Source organism: Gavialis gangeticus, unplaced genomic scaffold, assembly GCF_001723915.1.
Source record: "Gavialis gangeticus isolate Ggan-Ray unplaced genomic scaffold, GavGan_comp1, whole genome shotgun sequence".
NCBI classification, from domain to species: domain Eukaryota; kingdom Metazoa; phylum Chordata; order Crocodylia; family Gavialidae; genus Gavialis; species Gavialis gangeticus.
In genome coordinates, this window is record NW_017728996.1 from 52491951 (window position 1) to 52507036 (window position 15086).

Consider the following 15086-nt stretch of genomic DNA (forward strand, 5'->3'; position numbering starts at 1 on the left):
CCCCACTGTACACCCCTCTCCCCCCCGCAACCACACCCCCAGTATGCAAGGCTAAGACTTTATTTTTGAGTTATTATACAGTCACCTCTATATACAGTATGCAAACACACATGACAAAAATATTTTTTGTAATAAAATTAAAGTATGTTATAGTCGGCATTTGCCTTTTAGTGTATGACTTGGTTTTTTTTCTGGTTCTAAGATGGCAACCCCCTCTCCTGAAAGGAGTACTCCCAGGAGGGCAGAGGGTGGGGCAGAGAAAGGGATGGATTTCCTGTGGCGAAAGTCATGTGCTAGGGGCAGGACTTCTGGTCTCAAGATCGTGACCAGGGGGTGAGGCAACTCTCAAGGGGCAGGGCTACCCATGCAGCCCTTGAGAGCTCACCAAAACTTGTTAAGTGGGCCTCCAGTCCAAATAATCGCCCAGCCCTGGAGTAGCAGGAAGCACCAAACTGATTGGTAAATGCATCATAGTTGACTCGCCAAAGTGAATAAAAATGGTTTTATTTAAAATGCATCACTGCTGTAGTCGTGACAAGCAGGAAGCAAACATATTTTGTGTGCGTTACACCTGGAAGTTTTTCATTAAAATTCTCTGAAGATTTCTCAGTTCAAGATTGATCTCCATCTATGATGGAGTAACCAGAAACCCAGTCTTTGTTCTGGCTACTAAAAACAGTTTCTACGAAGCGTTGGTGTTGCTGTGCCACCTGCTACCCAGCACTGTTGTTCACTTCATAACTCTTTTGGAATCCATTTAGGAAAGAGACCTTCTGTATGCTCATGTTTTAGCTTGCTCATAGGGTACTCGTAGCGGAGGAGAACACAGCCGAGAAATGGAATCTGCCATGAGGTCTTTTTGTACAACCAGGAAAGGGAGATGAGAGATATTATGCTCGTCTGTGTTCGTTGGCCTGTTGCTTGTCTCCCATGTACTGATCCGAGCAAACTCCTTCATAAGTGAAGATGGCAGGAGAAACTGAGGGGAAGTTGCTGTAACTGTGTGTGCTCTCTCCAGGCCTGCAGGAGAGGAAGGAAACCATTCGAGGTGTGTACTCAGTCATCGATCAGCTCTCTCGGACCCACCTCAACACTCTGGAACGCCTTGTCTTTCACCTTGTGAGGTAAGGGACTGTTGTGGTAGGTGATCAGTCCTCTAGGTGCTCTCCTACATTTCTCACCAAAGTAGCACCTTGCTCCCTGAGTAGTGCAGTGGGGTGTTTAGTGGAGCAGTAAAATGTACTGTATGAGTAGGAACATCCTGTCGTGGACTGGTGCAGTCCTTTTGGTAGGAAAAAATGAGAGAAGTTACAAAGGGACACTGTAAATTCTGAAATGGGTTTAGTAGCTTAGACCAAGAGCTCTCTTTAGCAAAGAGCCTTGTTGATTTATAGCAATGGTGTTGCATACTTAACTACTGCACTTCCCAGGTTAAATTAATGCGGTCCTGTGTCTCCCCTGAGGCAAGCTGTAATCCTTCCCAGTGTGGCTGCACATTGCATCTTCTAGCTTGACTATTGAGACCCCAGGAATCAAATGTGAAGCCTTTCTATGAGTAAGACTGCATCTGGCTTAGCCTCTGTCCATGGTATTGGAGGCTGTGAAGATTCCTGCTACATCATGTCCACCTAAGATCCCTCCAGGTAGATGTTTTGAGGCTAACTGTCCCTGAGGCATAGATGAGAACTAAGTGAGCAGCCGTTATTATAATAAGCATACCTGATCTCAGTTTTCTCTTGGAAATGCACAGCAAAAGATTTCCTAGAGAGCATCACTGAATGGTTTAAGGAGAGTTCAGTGTCTGTTGTATTTATCTTTGCCCCGCTGAATGGTACAACATTCACATATTTTTAGCATTGCTTGTTAGTGTCTTTCCCTCCCAAGGATAATAATTTGAAGTTCTTTACATTGCATTGAAGCTACATGATGTTGGGAGAGCTTCTGGTGGTCCACAGATCGCATGCATCTGTCCAGTGCTTCATTTGCTGCTGTGTCTGAATTTGGAATTTGTTATCATTCCATCTCTACCCAGAGGTTTCCTGCCAGTGCCTTTAACGCTGCCTTCCTTGTTTTTTGTTACTGTTTAGAATTGCCCTGCAGGAAGATACTAATCGGATGTCAGCGAATGCCCTGGCCATTGTATTTGCTCCCTGTATTCTCCGCTGTCCTGATACCACTGACCCACTGCAGAGCGTTCAGGACATCAGTAAAACAACCACGTAAGGATTCAGAATTGTAACTGCAGAGTTATCCACATTTCCTGCTCTAATGAGGCACCACCAACACACTGAGATGGTTCCTGAATAATGCATTTTAATATGCTCTGCAACAGTAGCAAAGAACACGTTACTGTTCTGCAAATTAAATTGCCTTAAGAAAATATACTGTGTCAGGAGTTAGCAAGGAGATGTGTAAAGCAGCACTAGCAAGTGTTAAAACCTTTAAGATCTGCAGAACTAGATACTTTGCACTCAAGAACTTTAAAAAGAATTTGCCAAAGCACTCCAAACATGCTAGATTTGAAAGAAGCTAAGTAAGGGCAGGAGTTTGAAAGGGTAAGCAAGAGGGTAAATTGCATAGGCAGTTAGCCTTGTATCAGTCCTAGCCAAAATCAAGGAAAAGCTGGCAGAGAACATACTCAGTAAAGAGTTAAGACAGTCACACAGTAAAGAGTTAAGACAGTCGCACAGTAAATTCCAGTCAGCATGGTTTAATGGGAAATTGGACTGGTCAAATGTAATTCTGTTGATCTTTGGCATCAAGTTGTATTGACAAAGGTAATTGTGTTGATATCATCATATACTTATAGATTTTTGTAAGGCATTTTAGATATTACCACGTATTGGTCTGATTTTTTAAAAAAAAATAGTGCTGTATAAGTTCAGCACAATTTACAGTAAATGGACTAAGATGTGGCTAACTGTAGTACATAGTAATTGTAAATGAGATGATATCATGCTGTGTAGGATGTTTTTTTAGCATTTTTTGCAAGGATCTGTTTATATGTTCAGCAGTTATGTTAAGGACACCTATGTCAAGACAGAGGTGCACAAGTACTATGGAAATGGGAGGGGCATGGGTATCAAATTGGGGGGAGGTGGGGAAGGACTCATCTGGTGTAATCCTGTCATCAGAGCTATATAGGAGGTAAGACTAAATGACCCGATGGTAGTTCCTTGCGTCATACCTGTTAAATTTTGTACTAAAAGCAATTTTTCGGCATATAATGGTTAAAGTCAATTTGAATCACTTTTCTGTACATTTATTATAGGACCGTCTTTGTAACTGAACTCTTAGATTCTAGTTACATCAGAGTACCTTTAACCTTTTTGCTAATACAGGATTTCTGCCAGGAAATAATACTACCTCTATTTAAAAAGCTGCCTCTGACACCAGGTCAACATCCTTGCCATGCTACTATGTCTCCAGCTGAAAAGCAAACAAGTACATATGTAGGTGCTGGCATGTAGGTACTGGCAGATAGAACAGCACATCCAAAATAGCCGTTCTCTAAGCCTTCCTTTGGAGCCTGTTGGGCTTCTGTATTTTCTTTTCCAAGAGGAGCCCAGTTTCCCTGATGTAACTGGAGGGAATGGGAGTGTTCTTCTCCTTGTTCCTTTAGTCCATCTGGAGCCGTTCTACCACATGGCTCATTTTCGGTCTCTAGAGCAGGGATGTCAGATTCACCCTTGGCCCCAGGCTGGTTCTGGACAATGGGGCTCCTCCCGGACCAGATTGTGAGGCTGGCCGTGGTGGCGGGGAACATAGCACAGCCTTCACTTGCCCTCCTGTTGCTGACAGACGTGCCCAGTGGGGCCCAGAGGCCCCAAATACTGCAGCACGCCATGCCCCTCTGTAGCCATGCCCCAGCTTCTGGTAGCCTGGTAGGCCAGATGGAGCAGCGCCACAGGCTACCTTGAGCCTTGCAGGCCTGATGTTTGGATGACCAGGGCATCTTTACACGTGCTCCAGGGTGGCGGGGGGCACTTTTATTAGAGCAGCTTTCAGGAGCCACTCTAAAGCACCTGCAGCGTCTCATGTATTCAGTGTCCTGCGCTTCAGAATAGCGGCGTGGGCACTTTAACTAAAGCTAATTCAACGAGCTTTTGTTAAAGCACCCCTGCTCCTAGTTTGAAGTGCAGGGTTGCTGAATACATGAGATGCTGAGGCTGCTGTAGTGTGCTAATTATCACGCTCCAGCAGACTTAATCAAGTCTGCTCCGATGCATGCTAATTAGGTGCATATGTAGGTGCCCACCATGTTGTACAGCCAGAGGTTATAAATTGGAGGATATGTCCCTTCCCCTCCTGGCAGAGCAGAACACCCGCACTTCTATGACCGATGTAACTGCTTTAGTCAGTCTGCTTTAGTCCTAGCTCCATTTCCTTTTCTTGCAGCTGCGTGGAATTAATTGTCGTAGAGCAAATGAATAAATACAGAGCCCGCCTCAAGGACATCAACAGCCTGGAGTTTGCTGAGAACAAAGCAAAGAGCAGGCTGTCTTTGATCCGGAGATCAATGGTAAGATGCAGAGGTGGTTACGGTGCTGGATGCTGGTTCTGTTCTTGATGGACTCGTCCCCCCCACCCCTCCCTGGAGCAGACCTTTCTTTTCTTTTAGTGATTTTCTTCTCCCCCATTGTTTTCCTAGCTTCCTTGCTCCTAGAGAAGTCTGGGTGGAGGGGAATAGATTTTGGGCCCATGGCTGTTTTGTGTTTTACTTGGTTTATTCAATTAATCTGTCGCCAAGAAGAAAATGTATATTGCTGCACTGACAGACAGTTCCTTGGTTCTGACAAGCCACCTCCGTTCTCTCCTCTCCTTTCCACTTAAACTAACCCCCCTAATCTTCTCCTACTTACTTCAGCCTCCATAACGCCTTTATGCCTCCCAAAACGCCATGCCCAAGGCTGACAGAGACTGACCCTCAGCCTTGCACCGACTCGCCATGCTCTGAAAGCCCACCACAGGAGATGGGAATGGTGCCTGCCAGGAACTCTGCAGGAAGTTGCCACAGAAACATCCCCTCGGGAGCTTGTGGGCTCATTGTTACGTTCTCAGAATATCTTTTGAAAATTCAGATGAACTGTCTTGGGTTTAATCAGCCCTTTGCTGGCTGTGCTGATGACCATCTCCCACTAGCATTAAATTCCCCTGCCTGAGTGCTCTGTCATCTGATACAGCCCACTCAGCTATCGGCCTCCATTTGCTTCCCTCCTCTGCACGCACACAGCAGTGGGGGAATTGGAGGAAGCTGCCCTAACCCATGGCCTTCCTTTGATTCTCCCTGTATGCAGGTTCTTTCATTAATATTGCCTCCAGCGCAGGGGCCTGAAATGAGCTCCCAGTAAAGGGTCGTTGTCTTTTCCCCAGTACCTTTCTAGGAGCTCAGAACAGCATCCTACTTGGCTTTCACGCTCCCTGCTGGGCTGATGAATGTGAGCTAGAGTCTGAGGTCTGAGCTGGCCTGTGTTCCTCTCTGCTGTAAGCTGAACAAGCAACAGGCTGCATACATATGCTGTGTTCAGCTTACAGAATAGAAAAGAGATTGCTCTGTGGCAGACCAGTCAACCTGGACTCTTCACTTCTAAGAACCCAGTATCTCCCCATGGCTTGTTCTTCCAAGCGGATGCTTCCACAATTATTTTGCAAAGCTTGTGGCTCAGCCATGCGTCGTTGCTGCTGCAGCAGAAAGCCGAATCTCATCACATTCAATGGCTAGAAGTTTTCAAGGGGCAATGGCATGTGCACTCTAACCTTCTGCTTTCCTTTTCATGTCCTCTCTAATCCAGAAACCTGTACTAATTGCAGTTAGATTTATGAGCATAACCCGCAATTCAATCCCGGTATGTATTAATTGCATTGCACTCTGTGACAGCTGCATCCCTTCATTGTGTGTAACACTCCACTCATTCAAGCACCATGCTACTGGCCATTGTTTGTGACTTTGCCCATCCATTCATTCTCATGCAAGCTCCTTTCCACTGACTGACTAACCATCTCTCTCACTCTGGAGGGAGCACGCGGAGAGCAATTATAGCAGGAGTAGGATTTGAGTTGCACAGTAGCAGTTGCTCTTGGTGATTGCTGCTGGTGACTTGTGTCTGCTGGTGCACTCCTCCAAAGGCTGCTCTTGTGCTCAGTCTCTAGCCAGTGTCTCCCTGCTGTGCCATAGCTCCTGTCCACTGCTCCTACCACTGGCAAATGGCAGAAACCTTTACATCAGAGCAGGGAGGGCTCAGCCCTAATAAATGGAAGGAGCTGGGGGATCCAGTCTTGCTTAGTGATGGGTGGTTCCTGCTCACAGCTCACAACCAAGCTCACTGCTCCTGCTTCCATCACCTTTGCCCTTGTCAACCTTTTTTCTGTGCTCCTCTTCCTATTTCCTCCCTCTACTTACTAGTTCCTGTCCCTCCTTTCCTTCATGTAGCACCCTTCCCTCTCCTCCTGCTCATGCTCGGGCATGGGGTGTGTTTATCTGCTGTATCCCCAAGTCATACCAGCTGCCTCAGCTCTGTCATCCTTTCTTACCACAGCAGATGGACTTTCCCCTCAGGCATTACTGCCATGATAATGCAGCATGGCTAGAGCAGAGGGATCCCACCCTAGAAGCCATCTAGGAGACCTGGGGCTTGCCTCCATACCCACTGCTTAAACGTGCACACATATGCACCACGATGCTTAGGACTTGGCTCTTTCTGCACAGATTTGAATTGATGGGTTTATCTAAATCTTCCTTTTCCTCATTCCTCCCACATGCCACTTGGTCTACACCATGCTGGGTCCCAATGCAGTAATGCCTTCTCTGATGCAGTCCCTGACCTGTTTGTGAGGATGGTATTATTGCAACTTTGTGACGCACAAGGAAAGCAGACTTTAGTTTAATGTAAAAGATGACTCATTTGATTTCTCTTTGCACCAATTCCACCCCTTCAAATTTCTCCATGCCCTTTTAAACCTAGCAGTGCCCAAAGTCAGGCAATGGATTAGAAAATCATAATCTGGACTGTGCTGCCATTGTTTTCTTATGTTTCCCAATACATTCAGCAAATCCTTCCATTGCGCTAGTATCTGTGCTGCAGCATTCTCATTCAGAGTCTTTTTTTTTTTTTTTTGGTGCAAGCCCATCTTTTCCTATGAAATGTTTTGAACACAGCAAGTGGTGTCCCTTGCCCTTCTCAACTGGTTCCAGGCAAGTGCTAGGCCTATTGGGGGGAATAGCTGAATCATTCAGCTCCAAATATTCTGTTTTACAGCAGCGTTATTTCTCCAAAAGTATCAATAAGGAAAAGAAAGAAAAGCCCTTATTTCTTTCCATGTAGTGCGTTGGAAAAGGACTTGGAATTGTGATGCAGGCAGTAAGTTTTGTAGAGTCCAGAAACACAAGGCACAAAATGTTACTGCTGCCCCAGACTGACTGGGCTCAGTGAGCATGTCTACACATTCATTAATACACTTTAGGTAATGTGCATTAAATTTAGTACCTCCATTGTGAGGTACTAAAAAGTGGCGCAATAGCCTATTTTTATGTGCATTAACTAAAGAGCAGTTTTTTTGTGACACTTTAATGTGCATTAAAATAGGATTATGTGCATTAAAGCACGTGTGTAGGCATGCCTATTGAGATTTGGGGTGACTCGCCCTGGGTGTCACTTGGAGGGGAAAAAAAAAATACTTCTCCCTACATGCAGGATGGAAGCAACATGTTCTTTGCTTTCAGAACAAAAGAGAGAGCATAATCCTTGCAGTGAGCCGTAATGAGCTCAATCTGTGTACTTATCAAAACAAATACTGAGTGGTGTCATGAATTGAGTGTGCAAACAGCTCCGCTGGGAAAAAGTTCCAGGTGCTAATGGGACCCTTAATCTAGCAGGAAAAAAGGTATAAATAATATGAACAAGTGGCTGGAAGCTTAAGCTAGATAAATTCAAACTGGAGATAAAGGACCTGTTTGGCAATTGGACCAATCTCCCAAGGGGAGTAAAGGATCCTTCATGTCTCAATGTTTTTGAATCAAGACCAGCTGTGTTTCTGGAAGGTATGTTCTGCCTCTACACTGAGAGGCTGCATGGCAGAAGTAGCCTGTGGAAATGAATGGCCGAGATATGCAGGAGATCAAGGTGGATGATGTAATGGTCCCTTTTGACCTTAAATTCTGTGAGCCCGAATTGTGCAAATGCAAAATTAGTCCAATTCTGATAAATGTTTGCATAATTATGTGGAACTGCAAAGAAAGGAGATTCTAGTCTCTTCTCTGTTCACAGAGATCTGTTACCTCTCAGCCACCAGGAGGCAAACCCAGGCAGCTGGTCCTAGAAAGGGATATTGAAAGCCAGCTCTGCATACATTATATTTGTTCCATCGTGTGGGTAGGCCTCTTGTTCCTTTTCAACAGTTTGGAGCTTCAGTACTGGTAGAAAAGCCATAATTTCACATGTTGTCACATATGCAAAATGGCAGCATCACAGCATCTGGGATCTCAACAGTGGCAAATGAATTCCATGCTAATAGAAATGAGAAGTACCACAATAATGCTTAACAACCCCTGAAGATTTAACAGACCATTTCTGCTGCTGGTGTTACTTATACAATGGGCCATTGATCAAGTTGTAGTTGATATAATGAGCGAGGAGCAATGACATGAGTTCACTGAGTGAGTCCAGGAAGGCCCTTCTGAAGCTTAGGAGATGCAGAGAGAGCTCAATCAAAGGTGGACTTCCCAAAGCATCAACATTGCTGTTAGAGCACTGACGAGCTCTTGAGTCACTCAAGTGTTTTGGAAAAATTCTCCCATATAGTATTGTTAGGGAAAAACCTCCTTTGTGAGCAGTTAGCTGTTCCCCAGATCTGTTGTACATTTAAATATTAAATGCCCTGAACTTTTTAATCCACGTATATCAAGACTGGATGGGCATACAGTCTGCTGGAGCTGTATGATGCTCCATCAGCCATCTAGTGGTTTTCTGAAGGATATTTAAAACATTTCCATGCTCTCCAAATTTCCTCTCATATTTGCTTCCTTGAGAAAGACCCCTGTCTTTTTGCCTGGTGCAAGAAGTGCCTTATGCTCATAGCTAGCCCACTACTTGTTTTAATACTGAACTGCTTTTGTCCAGGGAGTGTCAGGATTACAACTGCTACCATAGCTTTGTTGCCAGCTTTTCCATTTGCTTTCATTTGAGCTTCCTCATGTCTGCTGGTTACAGAAAGCAAATCTGTAAGCCCCCCAAAGCTGAATACTACCTGGCAGACAGTGGTATCAATACAATTCTCTGTGCAACAGAGGGACTGTCCCTTTGCAAAGAATGGGATGGTTTAGACCTGTGCCTGCCAGTGCCTTGTGGTTAACAGTCAGGATGTTCCCATCATGCTCCGGCATTGCTACTTGGCAGAGTGAAGCTTCCCATCTTACACCCTGAGCTTTCAAAACTATGTGCTGCTGTTTCCTTAATTGACCTATGAAATCTGGGTTGCATGTAGCTAATAAGGAACATTGTCTTCATTCCCATCTGCTGCCTCTGAATAAACTGAGAACGTTTCTGTGATGTCCCCCAAGCTAGCTTGACCTTGAGTTATCCTTGAAGTTAACATGCACTGTAATTTGTGTATTGTGAACTTGTGCCAGGGACCTACTGCTGCTGGTTTTCCCATGTTTGGTGTTGGGGTGGCAGTGGGGAGAAGAGCACTGTCCTAACCTAAAGAGTACCACAGAATGTCTCAAAAGTCTTAAAGGATCTGCATGGAGTTCGTTGACACAAGTGTTGTTTCACAGGGTAAAGGTCGCATAAGGCGTGGAACCTACACCAGCCCGACTTCTCCTGTTGCAGTACGATTGCCCTCAGTGTCAGATGTCCCAGAGGAGACTGTGAGCAGTGAGGAGGCTATGGAGATGGATGTCACAGAGCAGCAGCAGGCAGCCATGCAGCAGGAGGAGAGGGTGCTGACTGAACAGATTGAAAGCTTGCAGAAAGAAAAGTGAGTCATATGGAACAGAGGATGCAATGGTGCAATGTATAAAATGGGGCTGGAGGGGGAGGGAGGGTCTTGAATTCAAACCTTCTCAGAACTACATGTGAGAATGCATTTGGTCTCATGACAATAGCTACAACATTTTGCAGATGGTCAGTGTTTTCTCAGCATGCTTTCAGCAGTTAGCACTGTCCACTTCATTCTGGTCTCAACTACCAGGGGCAAGTAACGTCAGCAGCAGTGTGAATGTTTAACACTGAAGTTGCAAGTGATAGTGCAGGTCAGGATTGAGTTGGGTTTGTACTGGAGGGTTGTGGAATTCATTTTGGAGGAGTCGTAAAAGATCAAATCAAAGTTGAGGTATGTAGCTGGAGAAAGATCTTTGGACGTGGCATTAGAATAGGCACTGTTTGGGTGTCCATTGGCAGTGGAGGAAAGGAGTTGTCTCTGTGCCAGCTGTCATAGGATCAGCTGTTCTTGCTAGCACTGCCTGTGATGTATAGTTGAGATATTTGGAATTGGCAGAGCAGCCCCCAGGTGGAGCTGGAAAAGGATGAACTCACACATTTACTTCCTTCAGGGTTTCATCTGGTCATCTCTCCTGTTTTGCATCTTTTGAGAACCAGTGCATATGTGCAGGTTCTGTAGTCTCGCTGCTCTGCTAGCGTCTGACCAGTAGTAATCTGGGGGAAAGAATCAGCCCCCTTGAGGGGGAAAGAATGTCATTTGGCACGGGGAGCAACAAGCATTTATCTGCATCATGGGTTGAGGTGTTTGCTCCATTCCTTGGCTTATCTGGTTTGCCAGCCTTCAGGTCCTGTGAGGGCCTCACAGGTCCCAGTTTCCTCAGTGGTGGTCCATAGGCCCCACAGGCCAGCCAGGAGACTGTGATGGATCTTGCAGTGGTCATCATCTTTGTTATCTCCCAGTCTGAGCAGTACAGTGTGTCCTGCTCAGGCTGGGACAGGTCACTGCAAGCACAGGCTGCCTGCCCTGAGCTCTCTGTGGCTTCTTGTTCACTTGAGGAGCTTTAGGGCTCTGAATGGTCTGGGACCAGCTTAGCTGAGAAGTGGCTTCTTGCTTGAGATCTCTGCACACGCTTAGGTGATTAGGGAGGTTCCACAAGTGGATGTCTCTGTTACTGCCGACAGGCCCATTCCCTTTTGCCCTCTTCTTTGTGCCCAAGCGTGAAGAAAGGCAAGCTTCACTATATTGAGTTTAGGTTCTGAGCATTATTCGCCATTGCTTTTTCTGTTCCAGACATGGTGCTTGCCTGGCTTCTTAGAGTGCTGGATTTTGTCCTTTTCTCTCTCTCGATTTTCTCAGTGCTGGTTTCTTTTCTTTCTGCCCTTGCCCTGACTGACTGGCTGTGTTTTATTTCTGTAGGGAGGAGCTGACTTTTGAGATGCTCGCGCTGGAGCCCCGAGCCTCTGACGATGAAACCCTTGAGTCTGAAGCTTCCATTGGCACTGCCGATAGCTCTGAAAATTTGAACTTTGACTCTGAAGGAGCAATCTCTGACCGATCAGGTAAACGCAATCTTTGTACTGACCAAAGATTTCCTTACTAAACATAGTCAGGGCAATAGCATGTGGCCTGCTGACTCGCATGGCAATAGTAGGCTTTTGAATTGGTATTTGAGGATACCCCTTCCTCCTGCACCACTGAACACCACTGAACTGTACTGCCTGTTCTAGTTATTCAAGTGCAGGCTGTCTCGCCGTGAAACTGAGACTCCCTTAGTCTTACCCATATAGCAGAGCAACCCAGTTTCTGACATGAGTTAAAGTATGAATTGGAGAGGGTGGCATTCACTCTTGGTATGTCCAAGAAACCCAGTCACTGAGGTCAAATATCTTGTTGTTCATACACATGACTGGGAAGCAGCTTGTAGACTTGGCTTTGCTGCTTAATTCATGATGGACATGAATTCAACATGCTTAACCATTTCCTGCCTATAATGGGGCTGTCTATTAAGGTACCCTATACCCATTGTGGGTGAGCACCTAAATCCCATTTTCAAAAGTGCTGCATGCTTTTGTGAACGTTAACCTGTAAGTAGGGAAGTTAAGTCAATTGCTTCTGTCTGTCCCACTCTCCTCGGACAAAGTCCCCCTGAGAGATCCACCAACATCAGAAGTAAGAGGTAGGTGGAAACGCACTGCAGTGCACATGGCTGAGTTACAATTCTCCTGCTATCTTTGTCTGTCAGAGAGAAGTTTAGCACTTAGCTCGCTGAGGCCTGTCAAGACTGAAACCTCAAGCAGGTTGCGAAGGCACCTGAGGAAGCAGCAAGACTCTGTGGACTCAGTAGACTCTTCTGTTTCTTCTTCGTCTCCAACTTCTTCTTGCTTACCTCACATGACCAGAAAGCGATTCCAAATGTACTCCAAGCCACCCTTCTATCGCGCAGGGTCTTCTGCTGACACCACAGAGGCGAGGCTTGGACTTGAAGGGTCACCAGGGCAGCTCAGGGGTCTGGAAGACAGGCCCCAGTTCACCAGCAGAGGGACATTCAACCCCGAGAAAGGCAAGCAGAAACTGAAGAATGTGAAAAACTCACCCCAAAAAACCAAAGAGCTCCCTGAGGGAGCAGCTGGGGCAGGCCGGAAAAGAAACGCTGAAGCAGACTGCAGCAGCACCCAGCAATTGGTTCTTTTTGGGAACAACGAGTTCATGGTGTGAGCCAGTTGTCTGAAATCTCACTATCATCGCAGAAAAGCGTGAGCATCTCACCTATGGCATCTTCCCCCTCACCGTCACCGCTGCCACCACCGTTGTAAAGTTGCTGCCAGTTGCCCATGCAAAACATTTGCTCACTAATTGCTTGGGCTTCCAGCCTTTCATTGCCAGCGCTAAAGGGAGGAGATGACTAACTCTTAACAAAAAAAGTCTGTTGGGGGACAGTTTCAGCAGTGGCCTTAGCTGTTTTTAATCGTTTGGAATTCAAAAACTATCAGTTTTTGCGGGTTTTTTTTTTTGACTGGCGACTTGAAACGAAAGAAGGGGAACTGGGGGAGGAATTGGTGGTGAGCTCTGGTTTGCTTCCCACCTGCCTTTGCCATTCTGAACCGAGGAAACGGACATCGGGAAGAGAAGCTGCCATAAACCACCCACAGGATATCACAGTTGGAAGAGCTGGTCCGGGCCTGTTTTGACTCATTTGGTGAAAGTTGCAGACTTTTTGGTTTGTGTTGTTACGCTGGGAAGAAGCATACACTCCTCACAAGGAACCACAGACTGATTCTTTGTTCAGAGCTATTTATAATGCACTCCACGTTGTTGTCAGGTGATAAAAAGAAAAAGCTATCATTTCCATTCAAGCAATTGGAGCATGTCTCAAAGCACCCACCACGTAAACCTGCAATGAAAAGAGTAATTTTTTTATTTTATTTTTTACTTTGGTTTATTTTGTTGGTGATGAGAGAGCAGAACAAAATCAATGCCAATTTGACTTCTGGTTAGGTAAAGCCAAAAATGTGCCGAATTTTGCATAGCCATAACTAGTCCTGTGATTGTGGCACAGAACAGGGTTTCTAATGAGCAAAAGGAATCGTTAGTAATACAAATCTGGCATGTTACAGCAGCCTCACAGTCCTGTAGGGCTGCCTGCTTTTATACAGCAAACAAGTGAACAGTGGCACCTGAGCTTAACAGTTCCACCAGTGGACAGGAACGACTCAGTCACGTGGCAAAACTCACGCGGCCAAAACCTCACTGTTTTAACAGCATTGTAAAAGCAAATGCATGGAGAAGTGTTAAGGATATCTGCCAAAAGTAATCTTTTGTTTAAAAATGTGATCTAACCAACTTTCTTCTCTCTTTCTCAGACCATCAGTATTAAAAAAGAAAGGAAAAAAAAATCAAGGACTACTTGAAGCTATTTTTGTTTATATTATGGTTACTGAAGTTCACTGTAAATATAATTTTTATAGGTTTTTTTTTTAATATTTGTCCCCAGGCAGAATGTATTTGCCAGGAGGAGGACAGAGGGGGGGGAGGTGCTGTAGAACTAGAACCTAGCACTCCAGCAGAGAAAGCAAAGCAACCATTTTTTTGCCACAGTGCGTCACCAAGCTCCTGTGGATTGGTCTTCAAGCATCTGAGAGATTAGCAGCCTTAGAGCACACGGGGACCTGAGTGTCTTCACCTCTCACTGCAAACCTGACACCCGCCGTCCAGGCAAGCGTGGGAGAAATGTTTGTTTTAAATAGGTCCTGTTAGATCTCCCACAGTAAGAGAGACAGTGTCTTTCTGTAGAGACTGTAGTCGAAAATAATCCATTGGTGCTAGGCGGGTCACTCATTGCATCGTTCTGTGAGTTGCCACCAGCACAGATGTTGCTATTAAATCTTGCAAAAATTTGAGTCATGAGGCTTAGAGGCACTGTCCATAATGCAACTAGTTACTGAGTCCTGTTCACTGACTCATAACTTAAAAGTAGATGTCCTAGCCTGTGAACACACATTCCAGTCTGTGTCCTTAGGCCCACATATGCAGCCCAAGGCCCAGAATACCATTCATGGCAGTGGTTACAGCTGTCTTGGTTCTCCAGATCAACAGTTGAGCTATGTTAGAACAGCAACACAGGCATGTGTGCTTGACAGCTTGTTATCTCACCTGCACCCAAGGGAAAGGGGCAGCAGTACTGGGAATTTCATGGTTTGGTTGGGTAATGTTTCCTTCTTGCTTCCTGAACTTGAAATTAGGACTGTTCTGCAACTCTCAGCAACTGCTGTCCCCCCCCCCCCCTTGCCTTCCTTGACCTGAATTGCAGGACAGCTTTGCATCCCAACTCAAAAACTGCATGGTTCAGTTCACAAAGGGTCCTTCCCAAGCCTGCAGATGTTTTGGTTACTGCATGCCTGGCTTCTGATATGGGCAAAAAACCCCTGGGGGTGTGTTGCTGTGCTTGAGGGGCCTGTATTAGGAGTAGGTTAATGCATTGCTTGGACTTCGCTGATAGGGAGTGATCTGTTGTAGGCTTATTCCTCCTCCTCTGCCTCTGAAGTGCTATTTCCTTAGGGGGAATCTTTATTTATTTATTCTTTGCGGTGAAAAATGGAACGGACGGTCATGGTACAGGAGTGGTGGTAACACGGGGCTGCAGCAGGGAT

The 15086-nt window shown here is 45.7% G+C and overlaps 1 protein-coding gene across 2 annotated transcripts in view; it reads left to right on the plus strand.

Moving 5' to 3' along the window:
* Positions 1 to 14789, plus strand: part of MYO9A (myosin IXA) — a 382153-nt gene extending 367364 nt beyond the window's left edge. Inside the window, exons 38-44 of one of the 2 annotated variants that reach the window (XM_019504515.1) lie at positions 1019 to 1124; positions 2088 to 2219; positions 4399 to 4522; positions 5793 to 5846; positions 9773 to 9975; positions 11356 to 11498; positions 12182 to 14789. In XM_019504515.1, coding sequence (XP_019360060.1) covers positions 1019 to 1124; positions 2088 to 2219; positions 4399 to 4522; positions 5793 to 5846; positions 9773 to 9975; positions 11356 to 11498; positions 12182 to 12654 — 1235 coding nt within the window. In that variant the 3' untranslated portion in view covers positions 12655 to 14789. The remainder of the gene's footprint in view (positions 1 to 1018; positions 1125 to 2087; positions 2220 to 4398; positions 4523 to 5792; positions 5847 to 9772; positions 9976 to 11355; positions 11499 to 12181) is intronic. The other variant, XM_019504516.1, reaches the window with a different exon arrangement.
* Positions 14790 to 15086: the final 297 nt, after the last annotated feature.